Genomic DNA, 12,567 nt, shown 5'->3' with positions numbered 1-12,567 from the left:
ATTCATCTATCGCTACGAAGTCAAGTAGCTGTTTATCCCAAGCACTACGTTCCAACCAACAGCCTCCTGGCTACCATCTCAAGCTGCACTTCTACAGCCCCACCTCTCCCTGCCGCTTCAAAGCCTTCGGTGACTATCTCTGTCAAACGCGTCAATCCACCCTGCTGTTCAAAGCGTTTTCCTCGGGACCAGGGCACAACCACCTCGATCTTCAGCTTCCTCAAACTGGTTAGCTGGTAGACTGGCTCAAGCCTCAACCGCTTCTTTACCTCCTTCTTTGGACCCAGCTTTACCGGCGCTGGCGCACGCGCAAAATCTGTTAGCCAGAAATAGTCCAACTCGAAGATTAGACTGCGGAGTCCGATGCACTTGGCAGCTAGATCTTCACCCGTGGTTATGTACACCCTCTGATGTTTCAGGCCGTAGGCGAGGAGATCGCCATAACAGAGCATGCGCACGTGTTTGAAGCCGTGGACAGCGGAAAGAAAGTTCATCAGAGGAACCACATGCGTTATGCTGCTTTTCAAGACTGTGAAGCGTGTGCGGCGGATCCAGACAGCGAGCCCTTCCTTGTGTAATTGCTTGCTGGCAAAACATAAATTTGGGAGAGTAGCTGGAGCTACGGTCAGGGGCGAAATGTCCTTGTATGCCTGGACGAAGTATCGGGATGAGAGGCCGTCCATTGCGTAATGATAGACCTTCTCACGTATCTCGAGCGGAAGCTGGAGAAAGTGTGGGAAGTAGTCTGGCACGTACTCTTCCCATTCCTCGGCCTTGTTGACGATGGCAGGACGTAACGGATGCGCTTGAGTTTTGCCCGGTCGAGGGGGGTGGCGCACTTTGCGTTCGCAGTGTCGGGGTACATGGAAGATGTACTTTGGCTTCCTGGGTATCTTGTGACTGCTTCTTCCCTGGAGACTGGACGCAAAGGCGAAACCGAAACCGAAACGCTTCGCAGCGCGATTAGCGGCTGCCAGCAAATGGATGAGGTAGAAAAGTCGTCCTACCATCACCGCGACGACGACTGCGAGAGCGACTCTGAAATTGAACTCCATTGCCTGTTCAACTAGAGTTGCCGAATCCGTTGAAAGGAAAGTTGAAGGTAGAGGGAGAGAAAGGAGTAATTTATCATCTTGGAGATTGCTCAACTGATGGGTGAGCGGGAGTTAACTGTGCTCAAAGCTTGAGGCGTGTGTGGCAATAACAAACAGCTTCTCGCCTCAAACCTGAAGGATTTAACAAACGAAGGGTTCGCAAATGAAGGGTTCACAAACGAAGGGTTCACAAGCATTTTGTGGCAGTAAGGAGCGTCTTGTAAAGAGAAATACAGGTGCCGACCCTCGATCAAAATACGAGCTAGAAAAAGTCAAATGCTGTATTAGGTGCCGAGGGGCTTCGATCTACTAGCTGACTATCTATCTCTATACGTTATTATCTACCGAGCGAGCTCCCTCATGTGAGACTCTACTACACCATGGTCTTGAATTCCATTCATCTCGTCCGAGACGAGCTGATCGACATTGCTCTTCTCATGTAGTAAAAGATCCAACTTTCACCCCCGCGAGCCAACGGCGTAGGCACCCGGTTCTCCCATTCCACTCTAACTTATCGACTGTTCATGTTGTAGCCCGGTAGACGTTCATCTCCGGGCAGCTCCCAGACCGCCTTGATCTGGCTCTGACTCGACAGTTCTGCATATGACTCCTCAGTCGATAGTTCGGCTTTATCGTTAAACTCTGCCACAGCGACTGGAGGCTCGTCTAAATGGGGAGCCACTCGTTTGCGTTTGTGGCGCCTGATGAAGAGTATCAACAGGGCGGTCAGAAGGCATCCTCCTAGAGCTCCACCGACTCCGGCGCCGATGGAAATTGCTTTGCTGTCGCTTTGGCCCGAATTGTCGGCTGGCGGGCTCGGAGAGGCTTGAGTTACGGACCCAGTACCAGTGCGCGATGGAGTTGGCAAAGGCGTGGTACTCGCACTCGAAATAGCGGATGAACTCAGTGACAGCGACGAACTACTCTCAACCCCTGTATACGGGCCTACAGTAGCACTCGTCAAGGTAAACACCGCCGTATCCGTTTGACAGCACCTCTGCCCCTCTGCCTCAGATTCACAGCAGTACTCTGCCTCCCTCCCGTATCCCTGCGAGCCACACTGCCACACCTTGACGCCATCAGCGCGAAAGTCATAGGCGCTAGAATTATTCGGCGTATCTTGATTGAGCTGACAGTTCTGTGGGCAGAGTGGGCTAGACCAGCTCCTATCCGTACAGGTGCCGCGTGCGTACTCCTGGCCGCTATCGCTCTCCGCACCACCCATAATGCAAAGGCCGTTTGTGAGACAGGCTGCGCGCGACCAGCAGCATCCTGTTACTTCCGCGTTGGGGTCGCATGGGACGTCGTGGGGTTGTGTGTCGCCGTTGGGTAAGTAGCAGATATTCTGGGATGAAGCGAAGCGGAGTAGGGAAATTGTGAGAACGAGAGTAAGGTAACGCATGATGAGGGATTGAGTGTGCACGAGATGGAGATGCGAAGGTAGTAAGAAGCATATACCTGTTGGGGTCATTACGGCCCCCAAATGTTCAACGTGAGACTGCATGCTAAGCGCCCAACATCTGACACCACAGCTACGCTGTCAGAACAACGCAACGAACAGCCAAAATAGTGCCGCAAGATGGGGCGGAAGCTGATTCAGCGTAGAATCACTATCCAATCATTTATATTCGGGTATAATTTACCAACGCCGCCCCCATCCCTCCTTTCGCCATATCTATGCAGCCTGTTTCTGGCCGGTGACAGGGCATACAGCCCCATCTGCCGCACCCTCTACGCTCGGATGTGTAGCGACCTTGCCCTGGTGGTGTCCGACTGTCGCCTTTGTGACTGGGCAGATGTCGCCGGCGTTCGCCTTGAGCATGTCTGGATGGTCGGGAGGAAGCACGGTTGTAGCTGTGCCTACGATAGGGCAGAGAGCATCGTCCATCTCTTGGGCCTTGGTCGTCTTTACGTTCTTCTTGAGCGCCGGGCACGATGTAGCCTCGGTGCCTTGGGTGGGGACGGGAGGGTGTGCGGAGAGGTTGTGGTGGTGGTCGCTGGTTGCGCCTACGACTGGGCACTATGGGTTGTATGTTAGTGATGTGCAACCAGATCGAGTATAGTATTTGGTACGTACAACCTGGCCATCCTTCGCTAGGTCGATAGAGGGGTGGTTTGGGGGAAGCACATCGTTTGTGGTACCGATCACGGGGCAAGACATGTTAATGGAAGTGTTGTTGTTGGTGTTGTATTACAAAGACTGGTGTAAAAGTTGTAAGAGTTGTAGATCAGCAAGAAGTGAAGAGGGGTATCAAAGCGGTGTATATGGGCTTGCTAGCAAGCGCCAGACTCTTGCTGCACCTTGTATGGCCGCCTCGAAGCTACCCCAGATTTGCAGGGATCGCGTCGCTAGCGCCTTTGTCATGGCCATCACGTCACCGCTGATTGGTGGAATGGCTCGAGCTTGAGCTCCTCAACGCGCGCCTTTCGAAGCTTCGAATAACAGCTAACCTTCTGCCTTGTTTCTGTTTCCGGACTATCGCGTTACAAATGAGTGTACCGCATGTCGGTGCTCAAGACTAATTGCTTTTCACGTTGGAAGGCATCATCATACCGAATTTATGATGCCCAGGTGGTTATTTGGTAATCAACTTAGGATGCCCGGCGATGACCTGTAAGCACCAAACTTAGAAGTTCAACAAATATCAGGATGCTGAACGTTTCTCTTTAACCAATAATACAGGACGGGTCTATCTAGACAGTTATAGCAGGTCCAGCCTTAACAAGGGCTTTTGATAATGCGCTCTTCATCTCAATGCGCGACTTCACTTCCGCCATATCTTTATCGTCCAGCTCAACCAGGGTCCCGCGAACACGTCCCCTCCAGCATCCCCATCGGCGGACCAACTCGACTTGGATACCGCGCACCGGATTCCGCTGAACGAGGAAGCTCTTCATCATCCACTTGCTTACTTCCTCTAGCACATCTAGATCGGCCTCCTTGCCGCCTCGAGATGGTCGCATGTATATGCCATCGATATACACCTCCTCCAACTTGGTACAGCCGAGAATTGTCTCCAGCTTGAATCGGTCGATGACTGTAGCCAGAGGAAGTGCCGTGCGTTCCCAGTCGGTCTCCGCACTGCTGAAAGTCACCTTATCGACATGAAAGGTCATGTCGAGCTTGCGAAGGTTCTTGCAAGCGACAGCTAACTCAAAGCTGGCGTTGGTGAGGGCTGGTGGGATGCGTTGGTGGTTGAACCAATGCATGTGCGGGAAGTTGAGGTGCTTCACCGCGTTCTCGCCGCCGCCACCAGGAATCGCCTTTATGAACTTGGTAAACCAAGTCGCGATCTTGAAGTTAGTGTTTCGGAACATGTACTTCAAATCGAATCGCTTGGTCCTCTGCAGCATCAGGACGAGAACTTCCTCATGCATCTTGTGGCTCACGAAAGCGAGGTTTGGTAGCCAACCCTTTGGGCAACGGCCCGTGCTAGCGTCCGGAAAGACCTTTGGATTCTGGTTGTCGCAAGCGATGAGCACGTTGGGATACTCCCACTTGCAGCACGGATTGCTGAATTCGTCGTAGTGCTGATGCTCGCTCAGGCGACCAGCATCACACTCCATCAAGGCATACTCGTGCATGATGGACTCGCGGAGCTCTCCAGGTAAGTTGAGGAACTTCTGGAACCAGTCCGGACAGACGTACGTTGTGTATTCGACCACCTCGGAAAACTCGCGGAATGCGGCGATTTCCGGGTCGTTCCAGTTGTCGAAGTCGTTGGTATACTCCAAATACGAGCTGCAAGTCATGCGGAAATCGTCAAAGATATAGTCCCGAACTTCTTTAAATCCGTCCATGAACCAGTCCATGTGGGTGATGGCTGTGGGGAAAGTCCGCCATTCCTCAAGTCCGTGTATGTACGCAGACTCATCCACGCAATACATACACTGACATGGGCATTCCCAGTCATCCCAGTAATCTTCATCCGAGTCATCCGAATCTCTCGCTCTGTTGCAGCAATGGTCATCGCGGCTGCCCCACGCATTCCAGAAACAGGCGTTCTCGTATGAAAGAACGAGATCGAAGAAGACGGCATCTTCGATCGGAGTGTATCCCATGTGACGGTACACAGTCAATAATGAGTCCGGCAGGGGTGGATAGGAGAGCATGTCCAGCGGCGGAGGGTCGTAGGCATGCTTCATGCATTGCATACCAGCTCTTGCCAATTTGGAGAATTCGCCATCGGCCAATGTTCTCTGCTGATACACCGTGCATATACTGATCATGTCTAGGAACACATTGTTCTCTGTGGTAGAAGGATCGTTCCAGTCTTCTGCGGAGTCATGTTCGTTACTGTATTCGATATAGCCTTCGGCGGTCAAAGTAAGATTCTGGAATGCCTCAAGGAGAACGGGATCCGGATCCTCGGTGGAGTGTTCAGGGGTGAAGCTCTGCTCAACTGTCTTTACGAAGGACGTGTAGGACTTTTGGATGTCCTCCTAGTCATTATCAGTATTGCCAACGGTAGCAATGAGTTCATGAGACTTACCGACACCGGGTAGTCGATGAGTTTAACCATGATAGCTCTGGGTACACTAGGTATGTAAACTCTTTAGAAAGATTCAAGATTCTAGAGTTGAGTGGATCGATCCGTTGGAGAAGGGCTGGGCGCGCAGAGAGCTGGGGCTAATATAGAACAAGGAGGGTGTGCTAGGCAGAAGAAAGCCCTGTAGCAGCAAGGGCGGGCTTTTTGCATTCACTGCATCGTATATTAGTCTGTGCAGTCTTGCCCCTTCGCAGAACAGGCACGAAGACCGTGGTTCTCGAAGGTGGGGGCAAAAGCACTCAGAGGTATGCTGCGAGTCCTCCTCGACCAGCTTGATGTTGACAAACTAAGTACATGGCTTGCATCGTAGCCGCACACAAACGATTGCTTGAAACATGACACATCAAGTCGCATTTCGATCGGCGTGCTTCAGAAGTTGTCAAAACACACTTTCGCCGGAGTTTGATAGATCAATAGTTCAACGAGTAAACAGAGGTTAGACTACCACGCAAAGCAAGCACACATGTCCCTAGATATGCCTTGAAATCGAGGATTTTAGTAAGGGGGTACCAAGATATCACAGGTTAATCACTCCGCAAGACAGCAAAGACAGAAAGAATTACAATGATGAAGGTCGTAAGTATAAACATTATTGAATCATCCTCCTAGCCTACTCGATTACTAGCTCGCCCTCTTGCTTCATATCACGGCTGCTTGCTCCAACCCAAACTGCATATCGGCCCCTCTGAAGCTCCCAAGCCTGAGCCGTAACGTTCCAGACACTCAGATCGCGTCGGTCCAAAGTAAACTCGACCTCTCGGCTTTCGCCAGGCTGCAACAAACCAACGCGTTCGAAACCTCGAAGCTGCTTCGCCGGCGCATTTGGTACGCCCAAATATAGCTGCGCTACTTCGTGGCCAGCGACCTTGCCGGTGTTGGTAATGGTGACTGTGGCGCGGTACAAGACTTGCCATAGCCAAGGGTGACCTCCTTGTACAATTGGCACAGATGTGGACGGGAAGGCAGCGAGACTTGCATTCGCCACAGGCTCAACTGTCATGTTCGCATAGCCGAATGTCGTGTACGAAAGTCCGTAACCAAACTCATACTGCGGTGTGATATTCTGTGCGTCAAAAGCGCGGTAGTCGATGTACAAACCCTCGGTGAAGTCCGACTGCAAGAATGCCGGGATGGAAGGGTCTAGAGTCGAATTGAGAAGGTGGCCGTAATCGGACTCTTGCTTTGCGACGGTGTAGGGTAAACGTCCGGATGGGTTCACATCGCCGTAAAGAACGTCGGCGATAGCGTTACCGCTTTCCTGACCAGGAACACCCGCGAAAAGGACGGCGGTGACGTTGGGGTGGTCAATCCATGCGTCAACGGTGCGGATGCCGGCGGAGTGCAGTACAACAACCGTGTTTGAGCAGTTGGTTGCAACGTTGTTGACAAGCTGGTCGCTGAACTCATCTGTAAGAGAAGTGCGATCGAAGCTCTCCGAAGCGTATGCGTTGATGAAGACGAGGCACGCGTCAGCGTTTGCGTACACAGTCGGGTTGACGCCAAAGAAGTCCCATCGTACAGTTCCGCGATCCGCAATTACGCGATTCTGAATAGCGTTGAAGGGGCTGATAACGTAAGGTGGGGTGCTGGAGCCTGATCCACCTGCCGTAATGAGGGTGCCGTTGAGCGTGTTCCAGCCAAAGTTCTCTTCATAGCCACCACCGAATCGGGATGGGTTGTTCCATGGCTGAGACTTTACTTCAGCATCGTAGCCGTAGATGTTCAAGAAGCGGGGGTGCTGAAGTGGTAGAGTGTTGTTGATGTTCTTGACCAGCACGGTTCCGGCAGCTCCGATCTCTCGGATGAGCGACGCGTGGTCTTCGCGCACGTCGACGATTTCGTGTTCGACGTTGTATGGGTAGACGGCGTTTTCAGGGAAATTATCATCTTGGTTGAGATAGAACCAGGCTGCGAGTAGTCTTGTGTTCATGTCATCGAGCCTCTCTGTAGTAACGGATCCGTTGTTAACCGCATCGGTAAGGTTCTCGCCCCAGAATTTGGCAACAGGCATCACCACATCTAGACCGGCATTGGCTGAGGCGACACCGGCGTGCTGCGCATCCCAGTCAGATACCACGAAACCCTCGAAACCCAACTCTTCCTTCAAAATTCCGTTCATAAGCTTGCTGTTCTGGCATCCATATGAGTTATTGATTCGCTGGTATGAGCACATCAGCGAACCGGCTCCTTCACGCAGGGCATCCATGAATGGCCAAGCATAGAGCTCATGCAGTGTGCGATCGTCCACATTCGAAGAGACAGCCTCGCCTTCGTCACCAGGGCGTCGCCTGTACTCTTGTTCTTGCGCAAGCCAATGCTATTGATACGATCAGCCTAGACCCTCATCGCATTTGCGATGTCGCCTACCTTTGGTGTAGCAATCACGCCCTCTTTCTGTGTGCCTCTAGTGATGAGACCACCGCCAATACCAGCAAGATACGGGTCGGCACCAAGACCTTCCCAGTTCCTACCACCCCTTGCGACTCTTCCAATAGGGCCGATGAATGGGCCGAGAGCAACGTGAATGCCCTTTCCTCTGTACTCTCTACCGAGAGCATGGCCATACCTGAGCATGAGATCTCGATCGAACGTAGCTCCAAGATGAATGCCAGCAGGGAATGACGAGACAAACTCTTGTCCTCGCACGCCGGCAGGTGCATCCGCGAAACATAGCTCTGGGATCTGAAGACGAGGTACAGCTCCCGTTTGGCCTACGCAAGGACCGGAGACGCCATGGGTGAGGTTCGACTTCTCCTCTAGCGTCAATTGTGCCACGAGGTCTCTCGCTCGAGCATATGCGGATGCCCAAGAAGACGAGGTTGTTCCATTGCCGACAGCTATCTGTTGTTAGTCCTTTGACCTTCAGATATGACCAAAACACTCACGGGTTGGATATACTGGCGGACTAAGTCCGTAGAATGGAACCTCCGACTCGTTGGTGTATCCTTGTGAGACCGCTAGATTTGGCAGTAGAGCAAAGCTCACCGCAACTGCGCTGGAGTATCTCATCTTGCGAAACTTCCGTGTGCAACAAGATGATCGCAGCCGTTGGCATCACGGGTAGCTAAATACCTCCGAAAATTTTGCATGCATCTCGCGATCTACCCACGTCATTCGGGATTCCACCGGGTTGCCATATCGGCCTCGTGACGAGCCATCTGCAATGCTACCGTTCTCCCCAACCGTTCTCCGCATTTTGCCTTGGCGGAGAGGGGAGAGCGGATACAAGCGTCGATGGTTGCTGGATGGAGGATGGTCGGCACGACTGGCTGTTGCCGACAAGCTAGCTTCGCCGACGATTTACCCAGATGCTTCTTCGCATCGCCCCGCTCTTTATTCCATGAAGCATAACATCTCCATCTCAAAGGTCTTACTCACTGTAGTTTTGCGATTCAAAATCGTCCTAAGTCGTAACAGAGCAGACCTTGTTCGATAAGACAAGATTATTTGCAGAGCCGGCTTTCACACGAACTTACCTACTCATCGTGCCGTAGGTCTGAATCAAATTCACAGTCGAAGCATCGCGATGCTTCGCCTGGCCATGATGCTTCTACGTTAGCACTGCTAAGACCTCGTCATCCATCTTTTCCAGGCTTTCGCTGTCGGAAGTCGGAAGTCGGTTCATGAAGAAGCCCCGGATAACAATCGACCGAACCCCGGAGCGATTTAGCGCGTCGTGCTTAGGCCGTGCAGCTATTCCAAGGTTGCGACCTCAGCCAAATGTTGGCGGCATCATATCGGCACGGTCGTTACTTATGGAGCAGCCTGGCTATATGATGACGGAACCTTCCGGAAAGCGTTGATGGCGTTGCTACAGTTCCCGGGTCTGACGCCCGTTTCAGCCTGACAACGGCGACGCCTTGGTGCCTCAGGTTCTGTCTCAAGACCGCCAACACGTGGAGAAACATGCATCACCCCAGCCGTTCCTCATTATCGGGACGTCACAACTGTCAATGCGCGTGGACGCATCTCTCTTATGGCGGATCACAACATTCCGCGGGAAATCCTCGGGTTTGCTGGCCAATTGCTGAGCTGCGATGGCATGAACGCTTGAACAATGAGCTGTGAGGCGAAAAGCCAGGGTCCAGAGAGAGACCAGTGCTCCAGAAGATTCTTCTGCCTTATGCTCAGGTACGGGTCGGGACCAGAGCTCCGCGTGGGAAAAGTGGTGGCGCGTTGACATCGCGGGTCTTGAATCAGGTCTGCCTGCACGCTCAGGCACAACCAGCCACCCTGCACCACGAATGTTTCCACCCCCACTCGAGCTGCACAAGGCATCACATCAAGGCACCCGGCTCCTGAGGCTCCGAACTTTATTGAAAATGTGGCGTTTGCCTCAATAGCGATACTGCATCCGCTCGTGGAAACGGGTTTTCTTTTCGTGCCTACCACTCACTCGTTTAGACACCACTTACTTTCAACTTAGCGCTCTGCGAGCAGCTGCCAGCTGGACTGTGCTTATACTTTACATTCATTTCATCTTGCATTTTTTCATCATCTTCTTGTACAAGAATGGGATATGGCAAATCGATATTGCTGTCAATAAGGGTCCTAGCCCTGATCGTGGCAATGGGAGTGCTGGGACTAGGTGCTTGGTGTAAGTATTGGTCTCTCAATCGAGAACATAGAAACATGGTACTAACCATTGCAATCAGCCCAGTTCATCATTCGCGATATGAAGAGCCGTGGTACCGAGATCATGGACGCGGTTCAGCCAGAGGCTCAAACGGCGGAGTATTGGAAAGAATACTTTGCTACGGTCTACAAAGGCGCCATCAAGATTTGGATCTCAGTCGCGGCTGTACGTTCAACAGTCATCGATCAATACCGTTGTACTAACATGCAGGCAGGCCGGCTTTGCTTCGCTTGCGGGCATTGTAGTCGTCTTGACGGCCATCATCCAACGCCTGCGCATACCCTCAGCGGTCCTTATCCCCATCGAATGCCTGTGCATGTGCGCCATGGCAGTCGCTCTCGGCGTTTCTCTCAGCTTCAACATGAGTCTCGAGACCTTTAGCGAAACGCGTCTCGACACGGCGAGCAACCCAAACCTCGAGATGTTCGCAATCCTGGTCGATCTTAGCCGTGGTTACACCGTCGCGGCCGGAGCGGGATGGTTCCTCTTCTTGATCACGTTCATCACCGCAACGATCGACGCATGCCGCCGCGCCCGAGAGAAGGAGAGCTGTTCATTCGAACCCACTGCATCGGCACTCGGCATGGGTTTCCACGGATACGACGCTGTTGTCCCACCCCCTTCACGCAGCCGCGTCCCCACGATGTACGATCCGCGCGTGCCCTCAATTCTGATCGACCCGAATGCGCATGGAAGAGCGTCAGTGGCTAAAGATGTCGAGATGGGACGCGCAGACTCTGTTCTCAGCCACGAGGGCAGGATTTCGCAAGAGTATGAGAAGGAAATATCTGGACCGCTGAGTTTAGAGAGGCCGCAAAAGGTGCAGCAGATGCGACCTTCACGACCATGGAGCGAAGTGCATAGGGCACCGAGGGCGGATGAAGTGATACACGCCATTTAGACGCCATTTAGACATTATAGGATCATGACCACAGTAGATAGATTAGTCAAGTCGACATTCGCTTACATAGAGAGAAGAAAGTATACAAGACAAAACTAGCCCAGTGAGATTGCGGTAACCAGATCTTGGTTACTTAGAATGCCGTTAGAGAAATTAGCCAGGGAAAGACCATCGAAGCTTGGGGGCAGTAGCTACATGCTGGCCAGAAAGTACCTAGGTACCCGGGCGCGTCGACCAGTCACATGACCGCGTCTCTAGCGCGTTTCCTTAGCGCGACACGCTCGCCCCTGCGTCATCGCCGCGAGTACATTCCGAACCCCAAACCTCAAACCTCACATCCTGCGCCTTACACGTCCGAACCTATCCCTCCCAACATACAATGGCAGGCTTCACAAAATGCGGCGGCGCTCGAGGCGGCAGCTCCTACAAAAAGACCTTCACAAAGAAACGCTCTTCCCCAGACGCCGACGACGACGCCGCGCCGCCGCGCGCAAGCAAGAAGACCAAATCCGGAGACGACGACGATGAGTCGGTACCAGTGGTGCCGGAACTGAAGACGGATGATAACGGCGATGTATATGTTGGTGTGAGTAGCCTCAACAGAAGAAACGGCGAATAATGGATAGAAGGATACTAACGAAAACGCCAGCTCAACGCTAGCGGCAAGCGACGCGTAACAGTTAGCGATTTTAACAAGAGTACGCTTGTTAGTATACGGGAGTACTACGTTACTGATGCTGGAGAGACGAGGCCGGGAAAGAAGGTATGCACACTCTATTTTCCCTTTCTGCCTCTTTAGAGGGATGAGTTTCTGACACGGGCTCCTCATACAGGGCATCTCGCTTACAGTCGATCAATACAACGCTTTACTCGCATCGGCACCGCTTATCGAATCTGCGCTCGCGAAGAAGGACATACAGGTCGTACGGCCGGATTACGAGGCTGATCTGAGTGCGAGAACCCAGGACAAGAAGGATGGCGACGAGGGAGAGGCAGAAGAGGATGAGGAGGAGAGTGCAAAGAAGGCTGCGGGCGAAGACGATGACGATGAGTGATAACTGAACGTTTAAAACGGAATTGTTGGACTACTATCCGATGTACAACTAGGGACACAATGGAGTTCCGGGCAATGGCTATATACTCTATCAAGGTCATCCGCATTGTAATCTACATCAGACATACTGGGAATTGTTGCCCTTGCCCTATTCCTATGCTCTGAACAACAAAGCCTGAACCAGACGGAAGCAAAACAATATCTGCACCTAGACCATCACCTCAATGCGTGCAGCAAGCTTCGAGACATTGAACGTATGTTCTCGAAGTGCACAGACATGTCATCAATATGACGGTACTCCATTTCTGTATCTTTGAAGCTGCTCTACCAAG

At 52.4% G+C, this 12,567-nt stretch overlaps 6 protein-coding genes across 6 annotated transcripts; 2 read left to right on the top strand and 4 right to left on the bottom strand.

Moving 5' to 3' along the window:
- Positions 1-44: 44 nt before the first annotated feature.
- Positions 45-1,010, bottom strand: J4E85_004205 (uncharacterized protein; the record flags this gene model as incomplete). Its single annotated transcript, XM_051468466.1, has 1 exon — positions 45-1,010. The coding sequence occupies one exon, from the start codon at positions 1,008-1,010 to the stop codon at positions 45-47; it is 966 nt and encodes a 321-aa protein (XP_051328058.1).
- Positions 1,011-2,769: 1,759 nt separating this feature from the next.
- Positions 2,770-3,255, bottom strand: J4E85_004204 (uncharacterized protein; the record flags this gene model as incomplete). Its single annotated transcript, XM_051468465.1, has 2 exons — positions 2,770-3,114; positions 3,172-3,255. 2 exons carry the CDS (start codon positions 3,253-3,255, stop codon positions 2,770-2,772), a joined length of 429 nt encoding a protein of 142 aa, XP_051328057.1.
- Positions 3,256-3,788: 533 nt separating this feature from the next.
- On the bottom strand, positions 3,789-5,617 carry J4E85_004203 (uncharacterized protein; the record flags this gene model as incomplete). Its single annotated transcript, XM_051468464.1, has 2 exons — positions 3,789-5,537; positions 5,588-5,617. The coding sequence occupies 2 exons, from the start codon at positions 5,615-5,617 to the stop codon at positions 3,789-3,791; spliced, it is 1,779 nt and encodes a 592-aa protein (XP_051328056.1).
- A 637-nt stretch (positions 5,618-6,254) lies between these two features.
- J4E85_004202 (uncharacterized protein) lies at positions 6,255-8,653 on the bottom strand (the record flags this gene model as incomplete). Its single annotated transcript, XM_051468463.1, has 3 exons — positions 6,255-7,961; positions 8,012-8,481; positions 8,530-8,653. The coding sequence occupies 3 exons, from the start codon at positions 8,651-8,653 to the stop codon at positions 6,255-6,257; spliced, it is 2,301 nt and encodes a 766-aa protein (XP_051328055.1).
- A 1,560-nt stretch (positions 8,654-10,213) lies between these two features.
- Positions 10,214-11,181, top strand: J4E85_004201 (uncharacterized protein; the record flags this gene model as incomplete). Its single annotated transcript, XM_051468462.1, has 3 exons — positions 10,214-10,241; positions 10,300-10,445; positions 10,495-11,181. The coding sequence occupies 3 exons, from the start codon at positions 10,214-10,216 to the stop codon at positions 11,179-11,181; spliced, it is 861 nt and encodes a 286-aa protein (XP_051328054.1).
- Positions 11,182-11,560: 379 nt separating this feature from the next.
- Positions 11,561-12,236, top strand: J4E85_004200 (uncharacterized protein; the record flags this gene model as incomplete). Its single annotated transcript, XM_051468461.1, has 3 exons — positions 11,561-11,767; positions 11,831-11,944; positions 12,015-12,236. The coding sequence occupies 3 exons, from the start codon at positions 11,561-11,563 to the stop codon at positions 12,234-12,236; spliced, it is 543 nt and encodes a 180-aa protein (XP_051328053.1).
- Between the last annotated feature and the right edge of the window lie 331 nt (positions 12,237-12,567).

This window comes from Alternaria conjuncta (genome assembly GCF_024043145.1).
Source record: "Alternaria conjuncta strain BMP 0040 chromosome Unknown scaffold_5, whole genome shotgun sequence".
In the NCBI taxonomy this organism is placed as follows: Eukaryota; Fungi; Ascomycota; class Dothideomycetes; order Pleosporales; family Pleosporaceae; genus Alternaria; species Alternaria conjuncta.
This window is presented reverse-complemented; position numbering and strand designations above follow the sequence as displayed.